This window comes from Camelus ferus, chromosome 8, assembly GCF_009834535.1.
Source record: "Camelus ferus isolate YT-003-E chromosome 8, BCGSAC_Cfer_1.0, whole genome shotgun sequence".
Lineage (NCBI taxonomy): Eukaryota > Metazoa > Chordata > Mammalia > Artiodactyla > Camelidae > Camelus > Camelus ferus.
The window spans coordinates 35620128-35634879 of NC_045703.1; the positions used below are offsets into that span (position 1 = coordinate 35620128).

The 14752-nt window shown below is 35.4% G+C and overlaps 1 protein-coding gene across 3 annotated transcripts in view; it reads left to right on the forward strand.

Moving 5' to 3' along the window:
- RFX6 (regulatory factor X6) overlaps positions 1–14752 on the forward strand; it is a 107319-nt gene that overhangs the window by 61884 nt on the left and 30683 nt on the right. For all 3 annotated transcript variants that reach the window (XM_032484758.1, XM_032484759.1, XM_006193079.2), the window contains 3 exons: positions 1026–1149; positions 2817–2878; positions 13611–13688. In XM_032484758.1, coding sequence (XP_032340649.1) covers positions 1026–1149; positions 2817–2878; positions 13611–13688 — 264 coding nt within the window. The remainder of the gene's footprint in view (positions 1–1025; positions 1150–2816; positions 2879–13610; positions 13689–14752) is intronic.

Sequence of the window (14752 nt, forward strand, 5' to 3'; positions counted from 1 at the left end):
CTTTACCTGCTTAGGAGATGTGTCCTGAAGCTTTTATCTCATGCACTTTTGGACCTGTTAAATCAGAAGTCTTGAGGAGTTCCACTCAATTTCAATCTGAATTCATATTCTATATTGTGTTGTTCTTACATAGTAATGATTATGATTTTACTATACATAAAAAGGTATAAGTAAATTTTAACCAAAATCATACTGAAATGTTAGAAAAATTAGGAGTAAAATCTACAAGTTCTGATTTCTTGATTGCTGTTCAGATGTTTATAACACTTAAGTATATGTTACTACATCTCCATAAATTGTGTTTAATTGCAATTGCAGACATCCAAATTAAGTAGAATTACCTCTAAATCTTCAAAGTTTATATAATTATGTATAAACTATAGAGCTGACTTTATATATGTTTGAAGACATCTATATTTCAAGTGTACAGGATCTTTTAGGCAATTATTACAGAACTGATTACAGCAGAAAGGTGTAAGGATAGAAATAGATCACTACCATTTCAGACTCCAGTGAAGTGAATTTATGTATTTTGCAAATAAATGCATTACCATGCTTCCGTAACTATTCATGGTTCAGAACTAGTTTGAGTGAAACTAGGAGATTGTAGGCATTTGCCAAACTGAAGCCTGGCAGCCCTTTAGAGTTGAGAATGTTATTTTTAAAACCCGTCACCTTCAATTTCACTGTTCATATTTGTATATCACAGAACAAACCGTGATGAACAATGAGGATTTACATAGAAGTAAGACCTATTCTTTGGGATATGGACCAGGCAGGAGTGGTTTTAGCTTAGCCACTGTATTTTAATTGTGCTAGCAGGTGTTCATTGGAGTTCTTGCTCTTCTGATTTTAATCCTTGTGGTCTGATTTTTAATAATATCCAGAATAAAATAAGTCTACTCTTGTCTGCTCATGATCTCATTCATATAGTATGTATTCAAAAGGAGCACTAAATCAATGAGAGGGGAGAAAGGGAGGAAATAAAAGAAAAGTTTGACTTAAATTTTTGCTCTTTTTCTTAGGCTTGAAGAGAACTACATTGTATGTGAAGGAGTTTGCTTACCCCGGTGCATCCTTTATGCACACTATTTAGATTTCTGCAGGAAAGAGAAATTGGAACCAGCCTGTGCAGCCACCTTTGGAAAGGTAAGTGGCACATATTGGCTATACCACCTTACAACTGAAGTCACAGTATGGAAACAGATTCACCTGAGAAAGTTTTCTTACAGATTATTAAGAAATCTAGTTTGTAAATGAAATATCTTAAGGGTTGTATTTGGAACTATTATGTGTTTTACCTTGATATTCCCTACTATTTGTTTTACCTTGAACTACTATATGTATTGAATATTAGAACCCTAACTAATCAGAAACTCCTTTTGAGCAGTAATATTTCCCTTCTACGAGGGACACATTAAAGAGTATGTTATAGTCTGTACTGAGAAGCAAAATTACGTGGAGATGACAAGTATCTTGTTGATGTAATTGGTGATTGTGTTTATTCTGTTTCATCAATTGCTCTCCTAATTCTCCGTTTCACTATGTGTATATTTATACCCTAAACTCCAAGATGTTGTGATGGGACTGGTTGAATTTCTCTCATTTAAAAAACTTCTTACCCACCCTGTATGGTTAGGATGGGAATCTATGTAATGACACTTACTGTACTTATACATGTTGATTTCATTTGGAGAATCAGGAAACAATATCAGTCTCTTGGGAAAACCTTGTCTTTTGAGAATCTTGTCCTACCCTATTGTCTAAGAACCTCGGATATCCCAGAAAAACTGTAGGAAGCTTAGATTTCAAATATTGCCTCTCTTACAAACTGAAATCCAAATTCTAACCTGTAGAGGGACTCATTGTCTAGAAAATAATGATTAGTATGGTCTAGCTTCTCAGTTGTTTTTTTTTTTTTTTTAATAAAATTATTTATTTATTTATTTTGGGAACCTATTTATTTATAGGACACAGTGTGGTAAATGCATGGTAACCCAGTGATTTAGGTTCTAGCCTAGACTCTAATTTGTTGTGACATCTGAAAAGCACTTAACCTCCTCAAAACTCAGTTTGCTTGTTCTATAAAATGAGGAGATTGCATAAGACAACTTCTAATATCCATTTTAGCTTTAATATTTTATTAGTCTACCTTATGGCAGTAATACTTAAATTGACTCTTCGCGGAGTCATGAAACACCTTGAGACTCTTACTAAAAACTACAGAACCAGTCCCCAAGAAATTAACACAGTATATAACGTTTGCCATGGAGCCTTTAGGAGATCGTATATGGATCTCCTAAAATGCAGGTTAAAACTCCTGTTTTAAGTAGAAGAGATTTTTGTTCTTTAATCAGATGTTAATTTTTAGCCAACTTAGAGAAAGAAACATAGAAAAGAAAAAATTTCAAACACTGCTGTGGCTATCTGGTAAGTCAGAGAAACTTGCAGGATTGGAGATAGATATTTAATTGTGGCTCAGTATCACATAGAATTATTATAAAGAAGCCCAAATATTCCTACAAGGTACGTCAATAAAGTAACAATTGCATTGGTAGTAGCATCAAGCAAGAGCAGGTATCTGTATGATCTGATTTGGAAATTGAGAAAAGGACAGTAGAACAATTTCATCAAAAAAGTACCTCTCTCCCTTTGCTGATGTATCATTGCTTATCAATATGTGTATGATATTACTTTTTCCAGACTAAATATTTACTCAAAGTTCAACATTTGCTTGCTAGAATTAATTGGTTATGAGAGGCTTGCAATAGAGTCATACACTTTCTAAAAACTAAAGTAATTGACTTTCTTTTTAGACAATTCGTCAAAAATTCCCCCTCTTGACGACCCGGCGTCTTGGAACAAGAGGCCATTCAAAGTAAGACATGCTGATGAGCACATATCAGATCTTACATATGATACTCTGCACATGAGGACTGACACAATGTAAAATAAGTATTGTCTTTATCAGTGATTTGAACTAGGTATTCTTTTTTTCGGGGGTGGGGAGGTAATTAGGTTTATGTATTTTAAAATTCTTTTTAATGGCGGTACTGGGAATTGAACTCAGAACCTTGTACATGCTAAGCTCACACTCTACCACTGAGCTATACCCTCCCCTCTGGTAGTCTCTTCTTGATAAAGGAGACTTTTTACCAACAGTGAGAACTAAAAAGAAATATAAGTGGGTTTTAGAATAATGTTTAAAAAGCAAAATTTACACAGAAAAATCACAATATATTATTTTTTTCTGATGAGGTAATTTAAATGACTCATTTGCATAATCTTAAAGCCACTGCTGAAGGTACCACTGACATAATAGGGAAATGCATGTGGCTCCACAAGTGATCAGACAGAATCCACAACACCTCCAAAGAGCAAGGCCAAAACCAGAGGTTGAAGCGTGGTCCAGAGTCTTCCTCTGGTTTTCTTTCCCAGATAATAATCCCTGAATATTCCCTTCTTTTCCCTTCAAGACAAATGATATGCACAAATGACTCAATAGAAATATAAAATAAGCAGTCAACATATTCTCTCTTTCTTTTTTACTTTAGGAAGTATACTCAGTTTACAATGTTCTGTCAACTTCTGATGTGGCAAGATTTGCAGATACTAATATATATATAATAGATGAATAAGTTCATACTGTATAGCACCGGGAACTGTATTCAATATCTTGTAGCAACTTATGGTGAAAAAGAATATGAAAATGAAATACATGTATGTTCATGTATGACTGAAGCAGTATGCTGTACACCAGAAATGGACACATTCTCTCTCGATAGCTTCAGCTCTTCTTTCCTCCTGTGGCAATCTCTGTAGAACCCCCAGTTACAGGTTCCTGTTCATCCAGTATTTCTTCTGTCTGCTGTATTTTTAGTTTTTCCTTTCCTTCTGCCTTACAAACATATCCAGATCTCTTCTATGTTGACAAAAATAAAATCATCTCAAACCTGCTGTACTCTTCATGATCGCTGTTATTTTTCTTCTCTTTGCTGTTTCTTGAGAGTAGCTGTCTGCTCACGTCCCTTCCCACTGATCACATGCCTCTGTCCTAGTCCATTTCTTTACCTGGGCAAAAACTCAATGGTTCATTTTTATTGTTGCTCATCTTCCTTGGCACCTGTTGAGCATTTGAACCTGCTGATAATGCCCTCTTAAAATAAATAAGTACATAAAACTTTCCCACTGGCTTCTCTGTCACAGCACTACCAAGTCCTCTTCCCTCTTCTCCCACTAATTTTCTAGTTTTTCTAGTGTCACATTCTGCCCTAACACCTAGTTCAGCCTTGTCCAAAGAAACATAATGGGGCCATATCTTTAATTCAAAAATTGTTAATAGCCACATTAAAAAAGTAAGATGGAACAGGGGAAATTATTTTAATATTTAAGCCAACAAATCCAAAACAATATCTTTTAACTATATAATAAAAACTAAAAGTAGTAATGAGATATTTTACATTCTTTCTTTCCTACCAAGTATTTGAGATCCGGTGTGTATTTTACACCTACAGCATATCACAATTCAGACTAGTCACATTTCAAGTGCTCGGTACCCACATGTGACTTGTGACTCTTCTGGTGGCTGGTCAGCCTTAGACACTTGCCAAAACATAGATCCTACTCTATGAATTCTCTTGAATCTGTCTCTCTCCATTTTCTCACTTCAAAACCTGGCCTTGACTCTGGCTTTCCAGTCTACTCAATTCAGTTCTTCGAAATTGACCTTCTAAAGATCAGATTCAGTCATATGAGTATTATTCTCCGACACTTTCACCTACTCAAGACAGACTTTTCTCACCTTAACATTCAAGGTCCGTTATGATTTAGTCCCACCATTGTCTTCCCTTGTCTCTACTTCTCACTTTTCAGCATGTAGCCTATGCCCGCACCAATTTATTCCCTGGTGCACTTTGCTTACCTCTCAGCCATCATTCTTTTATTATGCTGTCTTCCTCCATGGAAAATGTCCTTTCCCCTGTAGGTATGTTGAAATCCTGTCCATTTAAAAGAATGTCTCATGAACTTCCTCTTCTTTTGAATCTTTTCTGAGCCTCCTAATTTATTGTAGGCTTTTTCTTTGTGCCCTCATAGCAGTTTTTGGTACCTGTCTTCATGCAAAATTATCTCCTCCCCTCAAAAGATCATATTTTGAGAATAAAGACTTTGTCACACCTATTTTAATATTTCTTCCGTGGTCTGTTACATAATAGATTATCAGTTAAAGTCTACCTAATTGATTCCTGTTCATGTTAACAGTATTGTGGCCTGAGAAATGAAATGCCAGGTTGAAAAAGGCAAAATTGGCTTGTTCCTTCTAACCAAGTCAGCTTTTTGCAAAGCAGAATCAATTTAACTGGCTAATTTCTACTGGATTTGATTCCTACTGAGTTGAGTGGGTAGAGAAAAGATTAGATAGTGTTTGAAGTAGATAGATAGTAGAAAAAGAGGCAAAGCAATGCAGAGAAATCCTCTTCACAGGATCTACAAGGGGACAGGCAGGCAGGCTGCAGAGAAAGTCAATTAATCCTAGAAGGAGCCTTTAGGATTAGGGATGAATCATTAACTTGTCCATTGTGACACAGTGAGGCTCCAGTGAGTGGGTTTCTGTAACAATATGTGGTGACTTCAGGCAATTTGCCTGATATCTAAGAGCAGATGTGCCCAAGAGCATAGCATTAACAGTTTGAATTTTTTCCTACCTTCCTGATATGGCATTTGCTTTGCATAACTTGCATATTATATTTTTGGTATTTTGCTATCATGGGGAGAAAGAAATTTTCCATATGTAAACAAAGTACAGCAAGATACAGAGTTTGTGTATTTCACAATCGGTAATGTTTTGATGTAATTATTCTTAGCAAGATGGTTTTCCTGTCTTTATTTACTTCCAAGAAATTTCCTTAGTTTTTTTTATTATCAAGAGGCAGCCTTGCCTAGTGGTTAAGAGCATGTGGTTTAAAGTTGGACAAATCTGAGCTTTAATCTCATGCTCCCATATGTAGCTAGATGAATTGTTCAGCTTTTCATCAATAAGTTGGGCATGCCATTATCCATCAGTTTTGGTGTGGGAATTAAATGAAATAAAATATCGGAATGAATGGAGACATGAATGTGCTTTCAACCTCCCTGTCTGTAATAATACGAAATTAATCGCTTAGTGCATCCAAAAATCAGCAGTGCAATTAAAAGTTATTATTTATTGAGCACTACACACACATATGTGCACACACACGCACAACACACACACCCTCTCTTATCCTTACAATGACAATGCAAGCTTGGAATTACTGTGTTTTACAAATGAGGAAACTACAGTTCAAAGATCATTGACTTTGCCAAGGCCACACAGATACTATAAAATAACAATGTTGGGATTTAAATCAGGTTTAGCTGGCTCTAAAGATTGTGCTTTGTCAAACTAGTAAATACTTCTTTCTGATATCCATCATATCAACAAAGAATTGTGTAATTGAACTTTTGATTTTTTGAGGTATAAATTTTATTTTTTTCCTATTTAAGATTTTTAAACATTTATTAATATATTAGATTCTTCTTTAAAGAGCTAACATTTTCTCAAGCATCAATCATAAGGCATTTTAAGTTATTTTATATTTACTTAGAGATAATATTTATGTTTTTATAAGAGCAAATTTATAGCACAAACACAAATTTTTTTCTGCTTTTGATTTTTGCCTGCAATGCTCTCTGTGTTGGTATATTATCTTCACAATCATCATTTCTATTGAGTATTTAATGTTGCAAAAATTTTAATTTTATGGAAAATATTTTTATGTATATAGAAATATGAACAACTGATGAAACACAAAAATATAATTGAAGAAGTAAGCATATTTTGGAGAAACAGGAATTTATAATTTCTCCCAATTTTACTAGTAAATTTGCAAAACTTTTTATTGTTGTAGTTTTTATTATACTGCCCCAAACATACAATCACTAAATTTCCATTGAATTATTCCAAAAATATAAATAAATTTGGTATTAATTTACCTATAAATAAATAATAAGCTCATCTCTCCATCCCTTCCTTCACTCTTACCATCCCCTCGCTGCCAGGAAAACCAACAACCCCAATGGCAGATTCTACACATTCTCGATACCAACCAAGATAAAAACTGACTTTGCTTTGTGTTTTCCTTTCTCCTCTTTGATTTACTACAAATGCCAATAATATATCCTGATTTTTCTCCTGTGCAAAAATTTTTAATTTAGATTTTGAATAATAAAAATGAAACAAAATTCTCTAGATACAAAAACGCTTCTAATGAAAAGTAATTCTTGCCTAATTTATGTTGTGAATGAATTATAGCAAGGATAATAATCAATCCATTCATTTTTATATGGATGTACAAAGCATGGTGCTAAAGAATTTTTGAGGTGCAAAGAATAGTAAGATAGAGTACATGTCAAAAAACTTTCACTATTAATATTCATTTATTTAAATGGCATTTTCCTGAGTATCCTGGTGCTGACTAAACCCTAAAGAGACAACGATTAGTAAAAGAGCCTGTGGCCCACCCTTGCTCACAACGGCTCAGCGGGGTAACGGAGAACACAGTTGAGCCTATCGAGTAGATTTCATGAGATTTCACACATACGGTGAACTGTTTGACTTGAAGTTACATTTTAATTTCTTGTAGACTTTGATCAGTCAAATCTTGGTTTTCAGACATGACGGACAAAAGCTATTATCTTATTTATTAGTGGTGATTTAGTGGGTTAATAAAACTGATATGGCAGCTGCTCTTATCATAGTAAGTTATTGCAAGTCCCTGAACAGCTTAATCCCATCATTTCCTTATCAGTTATCATTTGTGTAATGTAAACTACCATCAGGGCTACTAGCTCAGTGGGAACATATGTTTCAGGAATTCTGTGTAATGACGAAATGGAAAAGAGGACGTATAGGTACAGGTATAAATTGATCAGCAAATGAAGAAAAGTATTAGAAACAAGCTAAATATTTCAGTACTAAAAAAGAGGAGCAATAATTTCATTTGTCCTATTAAAATACAACATGGTCACTTTAAAATGTGGACATAAAATTAATTAATCATTCTTCTTTATTCCTAAAATGTAAATCGTGTCTGTCACTTGATATAAGGCTGAGGACAGTTGATGCTAATAAAGGAACACAATTTTGTTAGAGAATCACAAGATATTTTCTTAGAGAAATTAGCTAATCATACCCAGGATTTTAAAGCACTTATCGTATAACTTTTTAAATAAAAATAGCTTAAAAAATCATATAGAGAGAAAGAACTATGAAATATTTGGGAATCTTTATTCAGAGTAATCTGCAGGATAGTCATTGGGTATTGGTATATAAATTATAAAAACTTGTTATCCCACAGTGAGGCAGACTCACTTTTTATTCAACATTAACCATTATATATTCTTGTTATGCTAGAATATTTCTAGCAAATGTTTCCTAGCAAGATTTATCTTAGGGTAATATAATAACAACAAAATGATGATGTAAAATGTTGCAAGTGAGATGAAAAATCCATGTATACTTACTTCTCATGAAATTACTCTCCGTGGTTTTATGAGGTTTATCTTCAGCTGTTAGGAAGACAGAGAGCTGGTCATTTATTATCTCTTCTCAAAGACACTAAATCATCACTCAGATGATAACATGGTCCTAGGCAGACTAAAAGGAAGATTAAAGGGGAAAGATTATCTTATTGGTTCCAGAAGAAACTGGGTATGAAATGTGCTAAAGCACTTCAGTGGTCATTGCAAAGTGTTGGGATTTATATTTCTAGCAACAGTCTTTCTGCCTAAATATACTGATTACATGGCCTTTATATACATTGATTAGGTATAAGACTTTTGGTCAACCCCAATATTTTAACAGTAGTTTGGAAATGCACAGTCCTGGGAGATGATTATTGAAAACTATTAGATTTAAGAGAATTTGTGTTTTATCAGTTTCCAGATTTCTACCAGAACACATTGACTCATCCAATAAATGAGGTTTTTTCTTTACAGTAGTTTCTAAGGGGGAATCCAATGAAGGCAAAGATACAATTCCCTTCCTCCCAATCTTATAGGTCAGTAGGGGAGGTAAGTCGTGTATACACACACCAATAGTACGAGGTATAAAGCCGCATGGGATAAATGACCAAGAGAGGAGTTCGAAGGACAGAGAAATGAATTTTGCCTAAGGGACCAGGCAAAGCTTCATGCACTGAAGCTGTGCCTTGAGGTATGGATAAGAAGAGAGGCCACGCAGGAAGAAGGGCATTCCCAGTGGAGAGCTTGACAAAGTAAAGGCATCAAGGTCGGGAAGCACAAGTTATTCATGGAGAGCAAGAAACTCTGATGCAGTTCTTGTGGTAGGGTTAAAGGAATTAGGAGATTCCCTTCTATCATGTGAGGCAAGTTTTAATCTCGACCAAAATTTAATATATTACTATATGCATGTCCTTCATTAACAAATTCCTGTCTATGAAGTATTCTTTATGACACACTGTTATTTTCAACTTTTTCATGTTATTTATTCAACAAATGTTTATTAATGTCCTTTTGTAGGGAGTTTATATTCTAGAGGGAGTCTTTGTTTATACAGGAATCTCAAATGTGAAACATTCGGATCAGTGGTGTAGTTCTTAATGACTCATGTTAGTCATCAATGCTTAATGATTCGTGCTGAAGTAGAAGAAGGCGTGTCTGCCGAGCACAAGCATATTCAAACTATTTTTCATTTAAGAAATTAGAATTTAAACAAAATTGAGGTATAAAATTAAATATTTTGCATCTTGAGTATGGAGATAATATGGTCCATCGAAATAAAGTGCTCTGTGGAATTTTGGGCTTGAATTTTGTCTTCAAACTCATAACCTTTCACACATTTTTTTCAAACAAATCATATAACCTTTTTGAACTTCTGCTTTGAATTGAAGACATTTCTATACTTGCAGATTGCTGTGACAGTTTGACATGAAGTATATATAAAGTTCTTTACATGTAATAGTTGCTCAATAAACGGTAATTATTTATATTATTGCCTACTAGCACCTGCGTCAACTTTAGCACGTGTTAATTTGGTATTGCAGTTCTTCCTTTGTATGCTTTTCTCCCCCACAAGACTGTCAACTCCTCCAGGGAATAGACCCTCATCTACCCCTTTTGGAATCCTCCGCATTTAGCATAGAGTAAGCACTGAATGCCTGTCTAAAGGGAAGAGAGTTCACTCTTTCACTGGTTCCCTGTTGGCCAACATACTTATGAGATTGTATTGATAGAACGTGCTCAGCTACTTCAAGATGTCTTAAGTACGAGGCATTGCTAATGAGGAAAGGACATGCTGTTTCTCATTTGTAGAGTGGAGCATAGCTGACCAGGTTACCTTCCTCAGGTGTCAGTGTGTGTCTGGTTGATGGTGTCATTTACAGTTGACCTATGAGTAAAATACATTACTTAAAAGATTTTTTTTTAAGGTGAAAATCTGGATTCTAAATGTAAGTGAAAGTATTAACTACTTCTATTTTTAAAGATATTCTGCCCTAATGATTAGAAGGGAGGGAACAAAATATTACAGTTGTTTTATTAAAAAAATGAATAAATGAATTGTGTAATAAAAAAATCTTTTCCTTAAAAGTTCTAAGTAAGAAAAAAATTACAAATCCATGTTAGTCAGTATTTATTGGGTCCTAAAGGATGTTGCAGTCTTTATACAAAGTGATCATCAGGTGGTTTTTTTTTTTTTAAATGGAAGTAAAATTTCCTTGGGGACTGGTCAGTGTGGTCACGGTTTCATGACTGGCAGGGTGTCTGGCTCAGGAAGCCATGGACTAGGGTGGAAATCAGAAGCAATGATCATCCATGTCTGTTTTTTCATCACTGTACTGACAACTCACACAGTGGTCAGGACACAGTATGCCCACTAATATTTGTTGAACTCAGGGTTACCCTTTGACTTCTCCTCTGACTTTTGTCTACCATCTGTGAAGGTCATGTAGTTTCTTCTCAGTTTGCGTGGCAAACCACTTTGCCATGGTGTAGTATTACTTACATGTTGAAAACAGGATTATAGATGATCAACAAGAAGATCAGAATTGTAATAAAAGAAGATTTATCAACTTCTAAAGCAATGCTTAACATGTATTGCTTCAGCAAGTGGCTAAAATGAAGTGATTTGAACTACACATCTATATATAGGACATAGAGCAAGCTTTGCAAAAGAACAGGAAAGTGCTGTATATTTCCATTATAATAGATCTCCTCGTTCTCAAGCATCTCTTGCTTTATTTCTTCTAATACAAAGATTTCCTTTGGTATCTTAGTTCTAAAATCTAATAAAAGGAAAATAGTTACACTTATTACAGACTTTTATGTTCACTAATTCTAATATGCTTGGCTGAATATCATCTAAATCTGCTCATTTGTTATGGTTTTTAGGTATTTCCCTCATCAGTTTCTATTAATATAGCTGCTTTTGGTCTTTGTGGCTTATATAAGTTTTCTTCTTTTAGTTTCTAGTTAGAAACACATCAGTTCCATATTTTGGAGTTTGCTTAAATTTCCTGTTTCCTTCACTTCTCCTTTTGTTCCAGTATACCTTAGAGGTTCTTTCCCCTTATCTACCAGAGGGCTATTTTCTATACTGTAAAACCCGAGCTGTTACGAGCTTCTTTTGTTCTATTGTCCTTCACCCAAAACTGAGGACCTGAAAACTTCTTCCCAGTCTGCCGCCCTCATAAAATATCTTCTTTTACCTTGATCACCCTCCTTTACTCTTTCTCAAATATAACAGCTTTTTCTGAAAACACTTCTTATTACAATATATATAATTTTTTTTTATATTTAAAAACTCTTTCCTCTCCATCTCAAATGACCCCAGGTCCTTAGAGTCAACTTCTCTACAGCAGTAATGCCCTTAAAACCTAAAGGGAGAGAAGCCATCTCTGGGCCTCACATTTCAGAGGGCTCTGTTCCTGCCTTCCTCCAGCTGGTCTCATCCCCAAGAGACAAGGAGTCCATAGCCTGAGTGAATGTGTCCTTCTAGCCCACATTTCAGGTCCCTAGGGCCCATTCCCCATCCAAAGAGCTCAGGCCTGCCTCCTGAGCCTACGTGGGGCTCCTCCCATCCATCCTCAGGCTACATAGGCCTGAGGCCTGGACCCAGCTGTTTGGGGTATGTGTGTGGGTGGATCTTGGATGCGGAGGCTGGAGTATTCACAACAGGCCTTTCATGGTGAGCAAAGGAGCAGAGGCTATAAGAGCAGGAGTTTGTGGGTCGCTCTTCCCCCACCATGTTTCCATGTGAAACTCCAGGAGTCTAGGAATTCTAAATTCAAACCTACCTACCAGTTCATTACGGAAGTAAGTCGTCCAAATAGGAGGACAGGCACATTTTATTTCGCAGTTTGTTAGTTTGATCTGTTTTAAATAATCAGGTATAAGATAAGTGGACCTCCATTTGGACTCTCATCCTGAGCCTTGCAAACATTTAGGAGCAAGTTGCTCTGGCAAGTCCCTTCTATATTACTGAGGTCAGCAAAGGGGCCTTGAAACTGTGATCTTTCATTGTCCTGTTCACTTTAAACTCAGGCAGTGATGCTAAGAAATGAAATTTTAAATATGATTACACTGGAGTCCACTGGAAACCACTCATTCTTTTATTTCATTACTTCCCTGATATTAGGTGAACATAAATTGAAATGGTAGGTAACCAAATAGGTAATAGTACTGCATGGGGGTTCGGAGAGGGGGAGGCGGGGAGAGCAAAAATTAGCAGGCTTTGGCCAGCCTCACTAAATACCCACTATTTAACTTTTGTATCATATTTGTAGCATTTGTACTTGGGCATATAGAATATTGAGAGTCTGCAGCCTAAGAGAATGAGGTACAATTGGACACTTCATGAGATGCTGTATTTGCCTGTGGCTCAGGATCCAGGGATACATTTATAACAAATTATTCATAATGCTGTTACATTCCATGTTTCATATTACCATGGATTCATGACATAGATTTTTTCTCCCATTACTGCACAAAAATTTGAAGTTAAAATGACAGTGAATTGGGCTTCTCATTCTTCACGAGGAAAATAACTTTTAAAGGGTCGCAGGCATTATACATATTCTTGTGCACGACATCAGTGTCTTCCTCACACACAGTGTCATAGTGTTTTCTCCATTCAGTAAATGTCCTACCAGGGAAACCCATCATTTTCTCATTCAGTTGACTGCATTCAAATTGAACCTAGAAATTTGCAAATAGATAACACTGGATATGCTTAGAGCCAATGCCTACATTTACAAATTTAAGTGCCTAAATTTTACAAATTGTTTTGGGTTTTGAAAGCTAATTTTGTAGAGGTTTGAGGGGGATTGGCAGTAGGCGATTCTCCTGTCTTTCTCAAGCCTAGAGCCAGAAATACGACTGGAAGGAGGATTAGTTACCGTTAAAGAGGGATTAAACACATTAAGATGTTACTTTGAAAAAAATCACGAATAAAAGATACTGATCAAGGGGACTGCAGTTCTTACTTATGGTTTACTTCAATTATACTTTAGTCTCTTTTTCCCCTTCTAAAAATTCATACATTAACACAGAGCTGGTTCCTGTTCTTGCTCTAGGTATCACTATTATGGGATTGGCATCAAAGAGAGCAGTGCATATTATCACTCCGTGTATTCTGGAAAAGGCCTGACAAGGTAGAGTTCCACTGTCTTCAAGACAAGTTCTCTGTATGTCTTTGAATTCGTATCATATCTACTGAATAAAATGAGTTACTAATTTTGCTTATTGAAATGTTTTAACCATCAGACCTGAATTTCAACTTTGTGTTGAAATCATTTACAGTGACTGGGCAATTTATATGGTTTGCAATCATTGATGAGAAATTAATCATGAACCAAGTGTCCCAGAGAGACATAAAGGAGAAATCAGGGAAGCAATATTGCTTTTAAATTAGTGTTTACTTATAAGACTGAGTCTGTTTTAAAGTTAGATACAATAAAATAAAGGCAGAAAAATGTAATTATTTTTTCTGAGAGATAACCTGTTTTAAAGATCTATGTGCTTGGCGAGTACTTACAGAGATGAAAAGCTTATTATAATCATCTCTAATCACATACACTTTGATATACCAGCTTACCTTGGTAAGATAAAGCTACTGACCTGAGCTACTAAGTCTCTGTGAAAGAAAAAAAAATACACAAATGAGTATAGATACATTGTTCTGATCTGCTGTCACTCTCAGGAGGAGGTTATTGACAAGTAAGGTGACATCTAAGGAAATTAGTGATAATTGCAATTATTATTTTTTAATATACTGGAGCTCCAAATAACTAAATCTGCATCTGAGATTGCCTTCTGGTGTACTTACCAGAACTGCTCTTAGCTCTCAAAAGAGTGAATTATTTTTTAAAAGTAAAGGTATCTCTTGGAAAAAAATTAATTTTAGGCACCTGAGTCATACTAAGATGAACTCAGATATTACAAAGGACGTACCAGCAGCTTACTAGCCACTACTCACTGTGAAGTGAAAACACTGGCCAGAACACACACAGATATTTAATATCAAGTGTTCTCTGATTGTCTCAAATCTTACCTGACCTGCCTAAACGTCCTTTATTTCGCTTTCCCTTAATAGACTTTCTTTTTAGTAAGTTGAGAAAGATGCTTGGGTCCCTTTGAAGATCAAACAAATTTCTCCATGTTTATTTCACTAATCATGGTATACAGTTACTACTTTTGTAGGGCCTCTGCATTTCTT